Source organism: Nannospalax galili, unplaced genomic scaffold, assembly GCF_000622305.1.
Source record: "Nannospalax galili isolate Female #2095 unplaced genomic scaffold, S.galili_v1.0 scaffold59, whole genome shotgun sequence".
NCBI lineage: Eukaryota > Metazoa > Chordata > Mammalia > Rodentia > Spalacidae > Nannospalax > Nannospalax galili.
Window position 1 is genome coordinate 1029732 of NW_008344412.1, and position 19349 is coordinate 1049080.

The following is a 19349-nucleotide window of genomic DNA, read 5'->3' on the forward strand; positions in this document are numbered from 1 at the left end:
TAAAGCAAATCACTCATCTTTAGGTAGTTACGAAAAAGAGAGCATGGACACGCGAGGGGGTACATAGAGAAAGAGAAAAAATAGAGACTTAGATCAACTGCAATCCCTAGATTCTACTAGTCTAAGTGCTATGAAACAAAAGATAAAGAACATACATGGGAATGACACTGGCTGCACTGGGTAATCTAGGACAACTAGCAAAGTGGACTGAGGACACCAAGGAACTATGAAGATGAAGCTGGTTAATTTATACCACTTTCTCATTTAAGTAGCACATTATTTTTAAAAAGCTATTATAGTATTCCAATGTCCAGATTTAATAAAAATTATCTAAATGGATGACCAAAACCTGTGAGATATTTTACATGTCTTTGGCACCCTCGATCCAACACTAACAAACAGCACTTGCAACAAAAACAGAAACGTTCTTTTCTACAGGGTCCAGTTTGGTACCCAGAAGTGCTATTCAGTATTTCAAATGTGTGAGTATAACTGAAAAACTAAATTTCTAACTGAACCTCTAAACTAACCTATCTCTTATAGCTAGCTGTCCACTAGAGTGGCCAGCACTGTTCTAATCCTCGTATCTTTCTTCCTACTTTGGGCACCACATCATGGCCAGTCCTGCAGTTCTGTCAACATGGTCTTATGGAGGAATGGCCGTCAATTAACCAGTCACTTAAACCAAAACCAGTTTAAAAGAAATTAAAGAAATCAGAAAATGTTGTAGGAAAATAAGTTACAATATTAAATGATAAGTCAAAGGAATGTCACAGAATTTTAGAGAAGACACCTATCTATATAGTTTACCAAAATATAAAGACTGCTTTTATAAAATATTCATACTATCATGAAATTACTTTGACTTGACCAAAAAAGCATTAGTCATGAGAAAGAGTAGAATAAACCAGCCCAGCTCAAGAATACGTATGAAAATCACTAAAGAAAACTGTCAAGATTTCATGTAATTTTAGTCTTGCAAAGAAAAAAAAAATTATGAAGACCTGTGTTTTAAAATCAATGAGAGAAGTATCACTTTGTAATGAAGATGAAAGACAAACAGCAAATCAAACTTGGCACTATAAAATATTGTATGTGACTGTTTGCCCTTTGTAATGGTCTATAATATGCTACTCTTAGTCAGGTGACACACCACTAGGAGAGTATCATAATCACACACATGTTTTACATAAGGAAGATACTTTCTATTTCCAGGATAAACATTTGGCTTATCTTTGGTTTATAGATGCAACACATTATATATATATATATAAAAATATGTATTCTTTTTCAAGTATATGTTTGTGCCTGTATACTGAGTGCCTGTGGAGGCCAAGGGCAACTCCTGGAGCTGGAGTTACAGGTGGTTATGAGCTGCCCGGCGCTGGGAATGAAACATAGGTTCTCTGCAATAGTGCATACTTTTTAACCACCGTGCCATCTCTCCAGCCCTTGACAGTATCTTTTTTACTATAATTCTAGATTCTACCTGTTGCTGCATGTCATGTGAAAAATCTGTTACTTCTTTTGAGTTGATTCAATCTAATCTGTTCACTCATTTCCTTTCCCTTTTAAAATTTTGTGTTTCTGTGCATGTGTGCATGTGCATGCAATTTGCAATTTGTGCTTATTTGTATTTGTAAGTTAGAAATAAAAACAAAACAAAAAATATTCAACTTACCAGTGCCATCAAGTGTTTTATGGCGAGCAATACTGCTTCATCTGATGGTGGATCCATTAACCTACTCAGAAAGTAGGCAATTGCACCTAGCCTTAAAATCTGTTGAGGAGACAAATATAATTAAACATGAATTACAGAGACGTAAGAGCACGCAGTAGAAGGCCTGCATATCACTTTCTACCAGCAAATCTACTTGTGAGAAAAGTAACAGGTTAAAAAAATCTCAACAAACTGATTATTACTTATTACATTCAAAGTAGGGTTAGTTATTTCAAAACATAAGATGGCAAAAAAAAAATTAATTAGTTTTTAAGAAGGGTTAACATTTTAAGATGTAGTAACAATAGCTACCCGGGCCAGGTGCACAGGTCTGCAATTTCAGCTACTCAGGATGCTGAGTCAGGAGCTCAAAAGTGCTTGCAAGGCCTGCCTAGTTGACAGAATGAGTTCAAGGTCAGCTTGGGCCACTTCCAGAGACCTTGTCTCAAGGTCAACAAGTTTCAGAAAGTGCTGAGGCTGTCACACAGTGGGTAGCAAGCTTGCCCAGCCATGCATAAAGCCCGGGGTTCAATCCTCTGTACCACAGAGACTAAGTAACAGTAGCTAACAGTTACTGAATTAGCTAACATATTATATGCCAGATACCATTTTAGGAATTTTACATGAAGTTAAATAATCTGCCCATTGAAAACTAGGTTTTCAGGTAGGAAGTGGGATTCAAATACAGGTAACCTGGTTCCAGCTGTCCACAAAAAAAATTCTTGTCATCTTTATTATTGTTACATATACATACATTTATAAGTATACATACACACACACACATATATATATATATATATATATATATATATCTGAAGTTTAAATTATTTTCCTCACATAAGCAAAACTAAAGTGTACAGAAATAATTCCTTCTTGTAGGTTAATATACCTACAAGATGCTGAAAATTATAATACCACCCCCCATTTAGTTTATAAATTCTCCCAATCAATATACCTTTATTTGCAAACAAAGTTCTTCCAGAGGGGTTCTCAAAATTTCTGGTAGTTGATAGTCATCTAGAAGACTTGCTCTAAGGCCATTATACAGATGATAGCAATGACCGGGTTGAACTCTTTTTGTAAAAAAAAAAAAAAAAAGAGCATTATCAGTGACTAGAACACCAGGGAAAAGAGGGTGAGGGGAACCATCCATAAGCCACATGCTCAGTGCTTCATCTCTATGAAAGCCCGTCTTCTTATTCTCTTTTGAAAAGACCAATGTCCAAATCTTTATTATTGTTTTTGTAATGAGGAGAGATTTTTTGCTTTTTTCTTTCCATTATTTTGAGGTATGGTCTCACTATGTAGTCCTCGCTGGCCTGGACATCGCTATGCAGACCACAATGGCCTCAAACTCACAGAAATTCTCCTGCCTGTTTCATGAGTGCTGGGATTAAAGACATGCACCACCATGCCTGTCCCAATGTTCAAACTGTTTTGTATTTTTGGCTCTAGTTTCTTTCAATTATTTTTTTAAACTAATATATAATTACAGATATAGTGCTGCATTTCAATAGATGTGTACATGTGTATTGATCAGATCAGTGTGACTGGCATTTTCATTTCCTATTTTTGTTAAAAGCAACTCTCTTTGAGCTCTTTGTAAAGTATGTAATAGAGTACTGTTAAGTACACACTACTGTGGTACGGATTAGAACTTACTTCTACCTCTATCTGTCATGTTCCATTTTTAGAAAGAAATACAAAATAATCTGGTGCCTTATTTCTGAAATTCCACTTACCTTGCTCAAGTAATAGTTGTCTACTCACATCAGGCTTAGAGCTGTAACCTCAACTATACCCCATGAGCACACTTTGTAGCAAACCCTGTACTATATGTATTAAGCTGTCTACATTACTTAAGAGAAACATTAAGTATATTCTATTTAGCAAGCTCTCAGGCCCTGGAAAATTTTTGTCTTATGTTTGCAACTAATGACATGAATAAAAGATGCAAAAAAGTGACAGGATTTCATGTATTTCTAAGCAGAAAAATTATTTCTAAGGGCTCTTGCTGCTGGTAAGAATAAAAGTTCTAAAAACCTCAGGTTTTTTTTTTTTTTTTTTTTTTTTTTTTTTTTTTTTTTTTTTTTTTTTTTTTTAGAAGGGTTTTTTTTTTTTACCCACTCTCTACTGTCTAGCAAGTCTCTGGTGGTAGAGGCCCACTATCTACTGTCTAACATACAGCAGAAACTAACAGTATTTCCACAGAAGTCCACATAGTATAGTTTTTTTGTGACCCGCCCCGCAAAACAACCATCAATCTAATCAGACTCTGCAAAGCAATTATTTGGTTCAATAGCATCAACCTCATGATCTAATAAACTGCTGAGAAATAAGGGTATACACGGACAAACTGCAATGATAACAGCAAGTGAGCCAGAGCTCTACAGATACAGCACAGATTTAAAACAAAGGGATGATATAATGCCCAGTAAAGTTTTCTTCAACTTTCCTTTTCTTACATGGGTCTGTATCTGAAGATTAGTGGGACTTTTTTTCAACCTGTAAAAGGTAAACGACAAACTCTCTTCAAGAACCTCCAGATATGATTCTATTACTTATATGTCAGAGTATAAAAAAACTATGAGCCGGGCATGGTGGCGCACGCCTTTAATCCCAACACTCCGGAGGCGGAGGCAGGAGGATCTCTGTGAGTTCAAGGCCAGCCTGGTCTACATAGTGAGTTCCTGGGGCTACATAGGGAGACCCTGTCTCGAAAAGACCCAAAAAAAAACAAAAACAAAAAAACTATGAAATGTGCATTGGAAGGAAGCAGTAAACACAAATGTTTGTAAACATTCAAGACATCTTTTCTTACCACTAAAACAGGTATTTCTTATACTACTAAATCAACAGAAAAAAAGGACTTTCCTTGTGTGTTTACTGGTAATTAATGGTCAAAATCAGTACTGCTTTAAGTACAGAGACTAGGACCCCAAACTGTGGAACTTGGATTCCTGTATTCAAATTCCGTCTGTGCATTATACAGAAGTCTGGGGCCCTGAACAAATTACTTAATTTCTTTTTATCTTATTTCCTTACTCTTAAAATGGCGATAACTGCCTACCCACAGCAGTGTGGTAAGAATTAAGGACACAAAGCATTCAGGAGATAAGCGAGCTCTCATATGGTATTAGTTTGTATTAGTAACACACTTCAAAAACAGACATGGAAACAAAACTGTAAGTAATATAAAGGACATTAATTTTAATCCAACACACAATAGCTAGAGAAAACAGAAAACTTGTCAGATACTTTCCCATATTAAGTAGAAATAAAAATATTTTCCTGTTTTAAAATGTGTTGTGATACACAGGCATCAAGGAAATGCAAATTCAAACTACATCTAGATCCCATCTTACCTCTTCAGAATGGGTAACATCAAAAAACAAACAAATGTTGGTGAGAAGGTGGGGAAAGACATACTTACACGCTGCTGGTGGAAATGTAAACTGCTACAAACACTAAGGAAATGGACACCAAGGAAATCAATATGGAGGTTCCTCCAAACCCTAAAAAAAGAGAGCTACCACGTGACATGGCTACCACGTGACATGGCTACCACGTGACATGGCTATACTGTTCCTAAGAATGCAGCCAAAGGAATCTATGTCCACATACCATAGAGGTATTTACACAGCCATGTTTATTGCTGCTGTAACCGCAATAACCAAGACATGGAATCAGCTTAAAACGTTCACCAAAAGACAAGTGGATAAAGAAAATGTGGTACGTATGCAATGGAATTTTATTCAGCTCTAAAGATGAAATCATGACACCTGCAGGAAAATGTTAAATGAAGCCAGTCAGATCCAGAAAGGCTGATACCTAATTTTTTCCCATACACAGAAATCTAGATTTAAATGTATAGATAATGTAAATTAGGTGGATGATTAGACAGATAGTAATTACATTAAAATAGAGGACACAATATGAGGGGAGGAAGAGTTTTAAACGTAGACAGAACAGGGAAGAAGAGAGTAAAGAAGTATTATGTCCTCGAAAAAAGAGCTATCTGGATAAAGGAAAGGGACGGAGGGGGAAGAGAAGAAGGCTTGGCAAAAATGAACAAAACATAATGATGAGAATGTATGAAAATGTCACCAAGAAACTATTACTTTGTATGCTAATTAAAAAGAAATTACTTAAAAACATATACTGATAGCCTAAAAAATGTTCTAAATTCAATAAATCATACAAGGTAACTGTCCTAATAAATAATACTTTTAAATCACAGCAACATAATTTGCAACATATTCTTTTAAAATCATGTTCTAAAGGTTCTGGGCAAAGTTTCCATCTTACCTTCCAGCTCTACCTTTCCTCTGTTTGGCATTAGCTTTACTAACCCATTCAGCAGACATCGTACTGATGTTGTTCTGCGTGTCAAAGTGTGTCTCTTTAATTTTTCCTCCATCTATCACATAAACCACGTCATCTATGGTAATGCTGTTGGAAAACATATATATTAACATATATGTTAATAGTACATCAGAAGTACTATTAACCTATACCAGGCCTACAAATGGGTTTTTAATACTTTTTTAGCTGGATCAAGTGCATTTTAGTAGTTCAGGATTTTTGATGCTCATGTCCCATTTCCCAATTTAGAGGTCAAGCACCTAATAAGCAGCATCAGTGTGTACGGTGGCAGCAGGATGCCAGTTCTGCAGGCCACACGCTATATTGCCACGTGCCTACAGGAAGGTTCTTAGCATTTCAATTACCTTGAGGTAGCTCTGCAGCCCCTAGAAGATGAGGGATAACAGCAGTTTCCAGAAAGTAATTTGTTTCAGCTACTGAACTCTATACTAGTATCCTCCACGAGAACATAAGAAAACTTTAAAGCTGAATATAATTAATTACAACATACCACCATCTCTAACTGGAAAACAGACAGAAAGAACTAAATTTGTATCAGCTCCCACAGTTCTTTAGAAAAGCTTTGAAAAAATGCTTTTAAAGGGTTATTTTAATGAAGGGAGCTAAAACAGTATAACAGCTTTAGAACTACCAAAGTTATATTTAACTACCCATAATTAACTTTAAAAAAATTGATTTTGAACAGATTATAAAGTACTTTGTAGAGAAGAGACTAAGTAAGCTACAGTAACAATATAGGGTGCTCAAAACTTATATGATCATCAATAGCTGATATTTAAAATCGTTTTACCTAGTTTCTGCAATGTTGGTAGCAATTACTATTTTCCGAACACCAGGAGGAGTTTTTTTAAATACCTGAAAGAATAAATACATCATAAGTACACTGATTTCTGACACATTACTTTTACAACGTTATTTCTTCAGATCCTGTGTTCACTTTTGGCATTTTGTGTTGATTTGGTAATATACGTCTAACTTACAGATATATCCTTTGTTTTGGTTTTTTCTTTTTTTGGGGGGGGGGGGTTTCTTTTTAAGACAGGGATTCCCAGTATCCCCAGCTGGCCTGGAATTCCCTACACAGACCAGGCTGGCCTCGAGCTGGCCTCAAACTCACAGAGATACACCTGCCTCTGCCTCCCTAGCGCTGGGATTAAAGGCATGCACCACCACGCCCAGCCTCACAGATATATCCTTAACAAATACATCATTTTCAATACACCAGACTCTCTTTGGTAAATAAGCTCCCGAAGATGTCACAATCTTACCACAAACAAGACTGAAATAAAATGATTATTTAAACCTTTAGCATGTCTATTAACAAAAGCCAAAGAGCATCAAGAAAGAGAGAAATAAGTTTCTAAACAAGATTTGCAAGGCCACACCAACAGAGATCATGAACCAATGAGGCAGATGCTTTACCATCAGGATGGACATCAGCTGCTCTATCAGTGTATACTTGCTTAAGATTAGACTTGAGTAAAAATCCTCTTCAAATACAAATCTTACAACTACTACCCCTGACAATGACACCAAAGTAGAAGAGAGGTTCAATACCTTTGGCTTTAAGGCATACACACATCCAAAGGAATTTATTTATCTCTTGATTACACAACCAAGCAGTCAGTAACCAGTAGATACTTATTCTCTAGCCAAAGCATGTATTCTCTACTCCCCCTGAGAGCTGAAGGTTAGTACACTGCCCTAAATACTCTCTGATCTAACTTTTGGAAACCAAAGCTCATTCTTTCCAGGCTCCTCCCTCACACATGCATCCTTCATCTCATTCAACATAGTATTTTCTTACAGAAAAAACTGAAAAACTGAAAAGGTAGTTTTTTTTTATTCCTTTTACCAGGGTCCGAAAACATTACAGGACAGGAAATCATCTTTCCTGAGAATGAAATACTCTCATTAGGGAAATCCTGGATCTGACAGCGCAAGAGCACTGACGATACACTGTTGGTCAAACAAGAAAACTGATACCTGCTAATACAGTAATTGCGATCAATCAAAGCATCAAGATCAAGCTGTTGTATATCAGAAATAATTTCTAGGTTAAGGTTTTTAGTGGTCATCTTGTGAAGACTCATTTGTAAAGGTTCTTAAGAAAGTATTTTTAATATTTGAAAGTATCCCATAAATAAATGAGAGAGAGAGAGAGAGAGAGAATCAGTTAAGTATTCCTTACTGCTTGCCTCAGTTTGAAAGACAGGAAACAAATTCAACAACATACCTGTGTCTGGTTTACTGTAGGCATCAGTGAATGTAAAGGTATAATAAGAAACTTATCTGAAAATTAAAAAATAAATTAAAGCCCCATCAAACATGTATGGAACAATGAATTCAGCTGCTGAATAACACAGTTCTTAATATTTCTACACACAATAAGACCAACTAATTTTTCTATAATTTTGATTTATGAGAGCTCCAATGAGTTCCACTTTGCATTTTACCCTGTTAAACTGCTTTACACTGACTTAACATTTGCCCCAAATTCTTAAGAATTTTCAATGCTGGGAATCATCTTTCCCAATAACATCCATAAAAGGCCACTAATTACATCCTGGCCATTAATTAAACTTTCAATGAGAAGGGAAAAAAAATGAGAAGCCCCAAATACCAACTTTTTTTGTGGGGGGCGGGTGGAGAAAAGGGTTTATTTCATCTTAAAATTCTCAAGCCACAGTTCATCGTTGAAGGATGTCAGGGCAGGAACTCAAAGCAGGAGCCTGGAGGCATGAACTGAAGCATAGCCCACAGTGAAATGCTGCTTACTGGCTTGCTCCTCTAGCCTGTATGTGCTCAGCCTGCTTTCTTTCTTTCTATAACTTTTACAAAAACTTTATTGAGAATTTCATACATGTATATACGGTGTTTTGATCAACATTTTAACCTTCATGTTCAATTTTATTAGGAAAATTTGGAAAAGGAGGTAGTGTCTTCATAAAATTGAATAAGAGCTTCACAATACATGTACCATCTTTACTAGAGACACAGAAGAGTTTCTTAAAGAAGAAAACCTAAGCTGTACTTAGATCATTAAATTCCAATACTGATATAACTTCGTAAGTAACAGCTTCCTCAACCTAAGGTGGGTGGGGAAGATACTGTACAGGAGTCTCTCGTTCTTGGAATTACAGTAAAGTACGTTTACATAGTACCTGACTTAAACATCACTTGTGACATCAAGAGATCATGTAAAGTGCTGATATTGTCCCAGCCTGGTAGAAAGACCAGTATTGCACCATCCTATATGGACAGGAAATCACCATTACAGAGGATCATAGCAATAATCACACTAATAAATTCTATGCACACTTACATCCTCATTAAGATTATACTAGCTCTGGATAATACTGAACAGAATATAGTCACTTTAAAAACCTCAGACTTATAATTCATAGACTTTGTTTAGTTTCTTTAAATAGGATACTTAAATATATTGCTGTTTTGAGATTATTTCTTCTCGTTTACTTTTTTAAAACATTTGAAGACAATGTTTTCTGTGATTTGATAGATTAATAAAATTACAAAGTGTGTTACTTCAAGAAAAACTAAACAAAACTAACCTCTTCTTCCAAAACAATGTACCGAATAAGGGCAGCAATCAAATTCAGATCAACTTTATCATCATCCATCATTTCCAAAACATCCACGGTATTTGCAGAATATCTACGAAAAATCATATAGAAAATCATGAATTACTTGATAAAGTTCCCATTGGCTATAAGAAGGGCTATAAAACCTTAACTGTAACTCAATCTTCAGACAACTGAAAACTGGAAATATTACTGGATAAATATGGAAAATTACTCGGATAAAATACAGCAGGGAGTCAACCCAGTGTGTTTAGCTAGGACATTCTCTCCTTCAAGGACATACAAAGTCAAGGCAACCGGACTCTGTTCAGCTACTGTTCTCCCTCCCCATCACCTTCTGCGCAGTTCCTTCGTGTAATCCGGCCAGCGTTCTTTATAGATGGCTTCCTTTTCTTCTTTTTCTTGTCTGTTTACATGCCCTTGCATGAAACCCCTCTTAAACTGGGATCTATGCTCTTTTTGCTCTGGAACGTATCTAAAATAAAAAGATTCTTATATCGTCACTTGTTAAACTCTGACTTGTTACAATGAAGATTTAAAAAGAGATTCTAAAGAATATTTTCACTATGATTTTAACTTATTTTTAAGTGTTAAAAGAACATATTTTAGATAAAAATTATTCTGTACTGACATATATAATAAATCTCTACAGCATTTTAACAGTCAAAATGAAAAATGAACACTAAGAATAACATTTACTTTCAATTTTAAATTTGCTCTAAAACAAAACTTTACATTACCAGAAGATACAAAGTCACATTCAATCACTGCCTGGTCAAATAATGCTGACTTTGAAAACAGTTTTTCTAAACTAAACTGCACATAAGAATCCCCTGGGGAGCTTACAAAACTAATTTCTAAATACTATCCCTATGACTTGGATTCAGGTCCTTTACGATTTTAAGTAGTGACTCAAGGAGATGCATCCCCATGCTAGGGAACCACACAGCTCTGCTGCCAGCAGCAGCTAAGAGCAAATGAACTACCACTTAGGCTGCAAGTGTCCTGTATGGTGCCAAAGTGTCACTACCAGGCTCTAGCGACTGCTTTCAAAAACAGAGAGCCTGTGCCCAAGAATGCATCACTTCCCTTGTGAGTTCTGAGAAGCTGAGAGGGTGGGGACAGCCAAAGCAAAAATGAATCTACACTTTAACCCCAAAGGCTCCCAGAGTTAAAGTACAGTACCCAGATGGAACAGGGGGAGGGGCTGGAGTACAGGCTTTGCATCAGACAGAAAAGATGCCCCAGCTCTGTCAGCGACAGGCTGTGTGACCCTGCAGAAGGTAGTCAACTTCTGGCTTTCAATCCTACTTAAATTACTTGTGCAATTAATACTCTTACTGTTGTTCTGACATGGAAATAAATATAAAATGATAAAACACAGTGCCTGATCTGTGGCAAACACCAAAAAGCGGAAATTCCCTTTCCTGTGTTTTCAATACATATAAGGGCAACAAACTTGAAGTAGAATAACCTGAGACAGAGAAAGGTCCTAAGCATGGACCCCACAGCTGGTTCCTTTCCATGTGATTTAAAAAACCAGAGATAACATTCAACTACACTCAGTCACAACCCTCCATATTACTCAGTCCCACACTTGGTCTAACCATTGTTTCTCACCTCCTACACAGTTTTCAAGGAAATAGCTGGGGCTTCTGATAAAAATCTCTCCCCAAAGACCATCCTCCCTCAATCACCCTTCTAAAGCTGGTTGGGGGCAGCTACACAAATACCTTCTCTTTGTTGCAAGAGACCCCTTCCCTCCAGTTCCTTGTACCTTCTCTGTCTTCCAGTAAGCATAGGAAAACAATTCACTGTCAAATTTAGACAGCTGATCCCCCAATTTCATTTTCAATACTGCTAAGCTGTTATTAACTATCCTCTTAACAAAGCTAACCGCTAAATATGCCAAGACAGAAAGTGGGGCACATGGTACAAAAAGGATGTAATTGCATACAAAATTTAAGGTCATCTACTAAACACGAGCCACAGAAAATAGTTATGTACTGTCTCCCTTCTAAGGCATCCATCCCACCCTCTGAAATGTCCTCGTCCCTTTTCCTACCCTCTTTCACTGCTTTCCGAGCTTGCTCAAGCTGCCCGATGCATCAACTCATTTCTTACACCCCCTCAAACTTTAAGTAGCTTACCTATACAAATTCAAAAGGTATCCACCAATCCTTTCCTTGTTTTGTACTCAAGTTAACACAATGAAAAATATAAAGCTATACGTTAGGTAAAGGTCTAGTCAAAATTCAGGTAACTTCTCACCATGTAAATTAAGCTCTACATCTTTGCTATTACTTTCCCACAATTTCTAGTTTTTTAAATTAACAAATAAGCTATCATGTCTGAAAAAAGATAAGTGTTTCTACATCTATTATTTATCTATTTAATTTATTTACTTATTTAAGTGTTTACTATAGGCTAGGCACTGTGCGCTCTAGTTACTAAGGTGAATAAGAAAATTCTTGACTTTTGAAAGTTTGAAATCTAGTACAAGAGGCAAATATAAATATATACTACAGTCAGCAGTAAAGCAGGTGTCAGATCAAAGCAGCATAGAAAGGGAAAGGGGATTTTTCTTAAAAGTTTACGAAAGAAAAGACAGAGGAAGTGCCAAATGCAACCTGAAAGGAAAAAAAAAATTGACAAAAACAGCAGGTCATAGAGAAAGAGCCATACATGGCTGTTTAGGAAATAGGACATTAGCACCGGCAAGCCACAGGATACATCACAGTGAAATGAAATGCAAGCTAGTAAAGAAAGGGTTTTGGATGATGAGCTCAGGATCTGGAAGCCTATGCTTTCTTTTCTCGGCCTTCTTCCCATTAAGGAATTCGATATAATTTTGTACAGTTCACTAGAGAAGGCTGCGAGTAGCTAAAGGCCAATGGCCACTGTTGACAGAACTGATAAAAGGCACATCAGCCAAGGTTCTCGGATATAAAACATATCAAATCAAAAAAGGCTCTTAAACAGTTTCTCTCAGACATTTCATATGCACGAGGCTTCCTCAGGGGGGTAAAAGCTCAATGATCAGATCTGTTTACATGAAATTCCAAGGTAAAAACAAAGAACCATTCTAACAGGTCAGACAGTAAGAATCACCAGTAAAGAATGCAAAGGCATAAAGGATAAAGTTCTCAGATGTTAGGCATGTCTCAGAGTAAGTACAAAATGGCTTGGCTTAACCTGGCTACTCAGCATTTCAGTAGGTAAGGCCAGTACATACTGCTTGATGAAGACTGTCATTTATTTAATTTATACTCTAAAAAACTGATGGAAGATAGTATCACTAACCATAAGATATTTGGGGTAAGATAGAATGTTTTATTTTACTTGTGCTGGTGGGACACTGGTGGTGATCAGATACAGGACTGGTTTTGGTTTGAAAGCTCTCAGGTGGAAGGTGTTTGTGGTAGGAATGCTCCTGAGTAGAGAAGAATTCAGAGTGGGAAGACCTTCAGTCTTGACGCAGCAGCGATAAGAGCGCTGCAAATGCAGAACGACAGCCATGGAAACAAACAGGACTGCACAACGAAAGCACAGAAAGTCTAAGGCCCTGGGGGAAATCGTACTTTAAACGGTGGCCAATGGAAGCCAGCAAGGAATGCAAAACAAGTAGAAGTACAAGAGAGGTTCAAGTACCAATGACAAAGATGCCCAAACCTCACTGCCCAAGGATCTTGAGAAAATACTAGGTCTTGTCCCCACCCCACTGATATATAGTTAAAATGAGTATAAGTGGGCATCAAGATTAAGACACCAGGTTATTTTCATGTACAGTCAAGCTTAGAAATCCAAGATACAGGGAAAAATAATGTTAAGAAGAAAGTGGGCAGTGATTGGTTTCTAAGAACGTGACATGGGAATGGCGATACACTAGTACTTTCTGATACATTAGTACTTAATGTTTACCTTATTTTTTCAATTATATCTTCCAAAAGATATTCCTCAACCGGAAAAGTAAAACCAGGTATATGTATCATTGGACAGTTACCTATTATGGCAGACAAAACATAAACATGAATTTGTATTCAATGTTCAAAATCAAGTATCAACATACTGTGACCAACACTGCACTCTTCCTATTTTCTAACACTAGAAAACAGCTGGGCACTCTACCTTGGGTTCTTCCCTAATTACTTCTACCAAACTGTATATATCTCTCTATAAAATAACACAGAATACACCAATCATAAAGCCATTTAAGTTGAACTAAAAATTACACATTGTAAGTCTATTTTCCTTCATTATCACCCAAGAAGGTAAATGCTAGATCCAAGTTCTACTGACAACAGGATCAAAAGCACTACTCTCTGTGGTACCCCAAACTCGGGAGGGGGAAAAAGGGAGAGACAGAGACAGATGTTAAAATAAGAACTAATCAAATATTAAATTGTTAGCATCTCAAAATCACTAATAAAATCACCTCAGTACTATTACTGAAACACTGTTTACATTTCATAATGAGCAAATCAAGAAGCAGTGTGGTTACTCTGTGGTAAACAAAGGCTACAACATCATCACAGGTCAAAATACCTGAGCTACTGCTACTGCCACTGCTCGGCATGTGATCAGCATAAAACTGAGCAAGTTATTCACAATCTATTAGGTATAGGTGTTCTATTAAAACACAAACAAAAGTGACACACCTATCCTAACTACCTCAAAAAACTATTAATGATGAACTGGGGTATATTTTAAACGAGTTTTTAAAACCCAAAGATAACAATTAAATACATTTATTACATCAATTTCTTATTTCTCCCCTTTTATAATTCCACAATTATAAGCAGGAAAGACAGGAAGAATTTCTAGAAAAAGAAGGCCAGAGAGTCAAACCTACTTTCAGATTCTCTTGTCCTGTTAATGAAGCAATTATGGATAAGTTATTCAACAGCTCTGAGGCTGCTTTCTGTTTGTAAAAAGGAGCACAGTTAATAGTACCTGCTGTCTTAAGATTCTACAAGAACTAGTGAAGACAAATTGCCAAATACTACCTGGCACACTGAGGGTGCCCCAGAAGGATTAGCAAACTGTCAGCCTAGCCTGTGCCCACGCATGTGACAGAATATTCACACGCACAGAAACAAGGTTATAAAAATTTCCAAGCCTTTCAATGATATCACCTCACTGTTGGTAACAGCACCAAGAAACTACCTGCTCATGATAGGAGAGAATGATGCTGCCATTTTAAAAAGCAGGCTCGGTTTTCTAATCTAGGAAACTAGAGCATAAGACAGAATTACAATAAAATGAATCAGTAAACATTCACTTCGATTACTCTATATCTAGTACTGTATAGTTTTGTTTTGTTAATTATCTACTATTATGTTGTAGGAGTGTTATATGCCCATGGAGGTCAAAAGAGGGCATCAGATCCCCTGGAACTGGAGTTATAGATGGCTGTTAGCTACCATGTGGGTGCTGGGAACCAAATCCAAGTACTCTGGAGGAACAGCCAGTGCTCTTAACTGCTGAGCCATCTCTCCAGTCCCTGTTGTTTATAGTTAAATTTAGTGATTTTTCTGATACCTTTCCTAATGTATTTATAAATATTACTCACCAAAATATTCTGAAAATTTCTCAGCATTCAATGTTGCACTCATCAATATTACTTTCAGATCAGATCGAAAATTGAGAAGATCTTTAATAACAGTCATTAAAACATCTGACTGTAGATTCCTTTCATGAATTTCATCAAGTACAATATGACTAACACTGGACAAACGCCTAAAACAGAAGCACAAAGTTTGTAACAGCAAAAAATTTAAAACAACCATTTTTCTTTAAAAACTAACAAAATCTTATTTAAAATAACATCTATGGATATCTGTATAGATATAGACATAAAACTTTCGTGTGTGCGCATGTACTGGAGTGTTTGTGTGTGTGAGAGAGAGAGAGCTAGGCAGACAGGGGCTTGGGGGGAGGGGGTTGTCATGCAGCCAAGGCTGGCCTTGAACTCTTGATCTTCCTGCCTCTATCTCCCAGATTCTAGGAGTCCCATGAGCTACTCTGCCCAGTTCTTTGGTCCTACTTCTAATTTCTCTAGTGAAACATACTCACGAGTCTGACTGGAGCCACTGAAGGATGATTCCTGTTGTACAGTATAAGATAGAACCCTGTTTCCTTGGCAACCGACTGTGAAGAAAAGACCTGAGCTATTAATTGTTGGTTTTCTAAGAGATTACTAAGTATCACAAAAGTTTGAGAAAAATCTTCATACTTAATATTTTAGTTATAACAGCATCTACCACAATAGCATTGAGAAATACAACATTAAATTCTTTATGTATCATACACTATTTTATGATATAACAATTACTTCTTTTTACAGGCATAATCATTAATATTCAGAGTATAAAGGAACTTATTTATGGGCCCTAAATTTCTGATTCATCAAATGGAATTCTTTCCATTTAAACAGATCAAATGACACTTGAGCTCCAGGAAAGGACTAAAAAAGTTTAGCAGAGATGGATACAGAGTTAATGACACAAATATCAATAAATAAAGACTATCGGGGCTGGAGAGATGCTCTGCGGTTAAGAGCGCTGAATGTTCTTGCAGAAGACCCAGGTTCGATTCCCAGCACCCACAGAGTGGCTGCGAACCGTCCTTAACTCCAGATCCAAGGGAATCTGAAGCCCTCTTCTGACCTCCATGGCACTGCACAACACGGGTGCACTCACATACATGCAGGCAATACACTCATACACATAAACTAAAAATAATAAATAAAAAAATTTTTAAAAAAACCTCACAAAAAAATAAAGACTATCAAGGGGGTAAATAAGTAACATTAAAAGGCACAGAAGACACCAACTCATTGAGGGCGTATAATGACTCACTACTAAAAAATTATTTTGAAATTATTCCTTAATGGCAATTTTGGGGTTGAAAGGGTTTATGGTAGTAAAGTCAACTAATAGCAAACCTGCTTTAAATGTCAATTTAGGACACTTAGGACAATTTAGGACAACTCATTCTCTAGTCACTTCCCAGCTACAAGGAACTGTTTCTTTACTTCTCAATAAATTTTGCTTGCTTACCCTTTAACTAAAAATGTAACAATAATTAAGGGGTTGGTGAGTAGCTCAGCTTGCCCCCAAGCCTGAAAACCTGAGTTCAATCCCGGGGACCACATCATGGAAGGAGAGAATGGACTCTTGCAACAACTGTTCTCTAACCACATGTGCCCAAGCGCATCCCCATACTCATACACACACACAAATAAAACACAGTAAAACATTAAAATAAATGACAATTTTAATAGCAAGAATCAACATAAAAGGAAGGAGAAAAAAAAAAAACCTCCTGAAATCAACCTGTGTTCAGAAGTGAGCACCGCTTACCTCTGGAGACGAATTTGGTATCCAGTACTATTACCATTGCCACAGGATTCGGCCCTTTCTGCTGCCACTCTTTCTGCAACCTTTAATTTAAATAAAACACAATACAAAGAAAACGCAAATGACTTCAGGAGAAATACACTGAACTATCAAGAATATCTGAGATTTCTAAACAGTAGTTGATTTTCACTGAGTGTGGGAGCTCACATTTTTAATCCCAGCACTTATGAGGCAGATAGACAGATCTCTGAGATCTAGGCCAACCTCGTCTACACAGTGAAATCTAGGCCAGTTGGGGCTACAGGAAGACCTTTCCTCAAACAAAAATTAAAGAACTAGTTGATTTTCATATGAGCTTAAAAACTGGGGTTATTTATTAAAGTTCAAGGTATCCAAAGGTATGTGTGCTTTTTTAAAGAGCTGTAGACTTCCTGGTTCTTTTATTTATTTTACATTTATTTTTGTAAAGACTTTCAAGCCCAATTCTCACCACCCTTTTACCTTTTCATGAGGTCCTCTAATTAATTACTCTTTCTTTTTGACTTTTCTGTAGCAGTTTCAAACCACTCGAAATTAAGTACACACTATTACTTTTTAAACTCACTGTTCTTTTGTGGTTGAGATTGATATTCTTTAAACCTTAGTTCTTCGTTGTTTCTGAAAGTTACAGCTATCAAATATAAACAATGGAAAATGAACTTTTAGTACAATCAACGCTGAATTCTATAACTGAAAGTAACCAATAGTCATATGTAAGAAAGTGGTAACACGAGGTGAGAAGCAGGACTAAAACTGCAATACTTCAGAAATAAAACTTTCCAATCAGCACAGCCACAAGTATCTGATTAAGAACATGCGACGGACCAGCCCAGACCGGGCAGTTCAGTCCGACGGGAACAGGGTCGTCGAGAGGGTGGACAAGGAGTCGGCGAATGACAGACAGACACAAAGGAGCTTGATGAAGGTCTGAGTGTATTTTTGCAGCTGCAAGGTTTGAAATATATACAGCAAAGATTGCGAAAGTTCATCATCAGCATGACTGTTCTGTAATTAGTCACCTTCTAAGATTTTCAGTAAAAGTAAAACAATTTTTCCAACCTTCATATATAGCCAAAACACATTTCTCTATCTTATCAACCTGGTACTAGTCAGCAAACTCCTGCTTTATGATACTATGGTTTCTACTACCAGTTTTTATTACGCACTCAGAACTCTGCTAGTTTTGTGTTTTCAGGTCAGAATGACCTTAAACCACCAAGTACTTTCAATATCAACTGTGCATGATATTTCATTTTTAACTATTTGATAACATTCCTTGCTTATTTGTAGTGGGCCACCGGGCTTCCAAGTCATTCTTTAACCCCTTAGATCCTAAAAAATCATCCCATGTTAGGGACCTATGTAACTGTCTTTCCCTCCTATCTTTTCCAACTTTCAAATGTCTGTAGTTGCCTTTTAATGCTTTCTTGTTGATCTTTTATCAAAAGACACCAAGGTGGTCTTGATCTTGTCAATTTATCCATGAATTGTAATGAATACCAAGAAACCCTTCTTCTATCTATATTTACCCATCTATGTCTCTTTTCTAGAAATCCGTTATTCCCTGGAGGCAAAGTTGTCTTTTGTGATTGAGTTTCTGAGAACTCTTCCTGCATACTAGGATAATTAAAAGATTCAATAAAGGCAGTGACAGCGGTGTCAAGGACACCAGGTGCTTTCTGGGCCCCTAAGTCCATGATACAGTGACAGACAGAAAGATAATAGCAAGTAAAAGCATGCCAAGTACACTGCATGTTTTTTTAACACAGCCAGTTCCAAGAGGCAACCTTCTTTGAAGTTCCAGCCTCAACCCATGGAGGATCTCAAGCAGGCTTCATTGGAGATGGCGTGACAAGAACACATTAATCTACATATTCAAATTCTAACAGATCTAGAAAAAGTAAAACTATAATATAGTTTAAATTTTTCCTGTGACTATATATGACTATCACATAGTGAAAACACTTAAATCCAGCTGTCTAGTTGTTATGACACTTATTTTCCAGCATTTTGTGATCTTAATCACTTCAAGACTATGCCTCTATCCACAAAGGAGAAAGACTTAAAATAGTCCATAACTGTGACTAGTAATAGTCAGATATATAGAGATTAGAAAGGCATGTGCAAACATCTTAATTGCAGTAAAAATGAATTTTTCTGCATGAAACTGTGTATTTTAATAATGAAATGGAGATCTTTTTTAAAGGTTAAAACCTCATTTAATTTTATGTCTTAAAGGGT

General features: G+C 36.7%; 1 protein-coding gene across 5 annotated transcripts in view; it reads right to left on the reverse strand.

The window, feature by feature from the left end:
* Positions 1–19349, reverse strand: part of Dhx36 (DEAH-box helicase 36) — a 54690-nt gene that overhangs the window by 17546 nt on the left and 17795 nt on the right. For 4 of the 5 annotated variants that reach the window (XM_029567164.1, XM_029567162.1, XM_008840631.2 and 1 more), the window contains 12 exons: positions 17073–17152; positions 15784–15858; positions 15281–15447; positions 13630–13711; positions 10043–10183; positions 9679–9781; positions 9271–9358; positions 8343–8398; positions 6897–6961; positions 6029–6172; positions 2676–2793; positions 1682–1780 (listed from right to left, as the gene is read on the reverse strand). In XM_029567164.1, coding sequence (XP_029423024.1) covers positions 1682–1780; positions 2676–2793; positions 6029–6172; positions 6897–6961; positions 8343–8398; positions 9271–9358; positions 9679–9781; positions 10043–10183; positions 13630–13711; positions 15281–15447; positions 15784–15858; positions 17073–17152 — 1218 coding nt within the window. The remainder of the gene's footprint in view (positions 1–1681; positions 1781–2675; positions 2794–6028; positions 6173–6896; positions 6962–8342; positions 8399–9270; positions 9359–9678; positions 9782–10042; positions 10184–13629; positions 13712–15280; positions 15448–15783; positions 15859–17072; positions 17153–19349) is intronic. The other variant, XM_029567163.1, reaches the window with a different exon arrangement.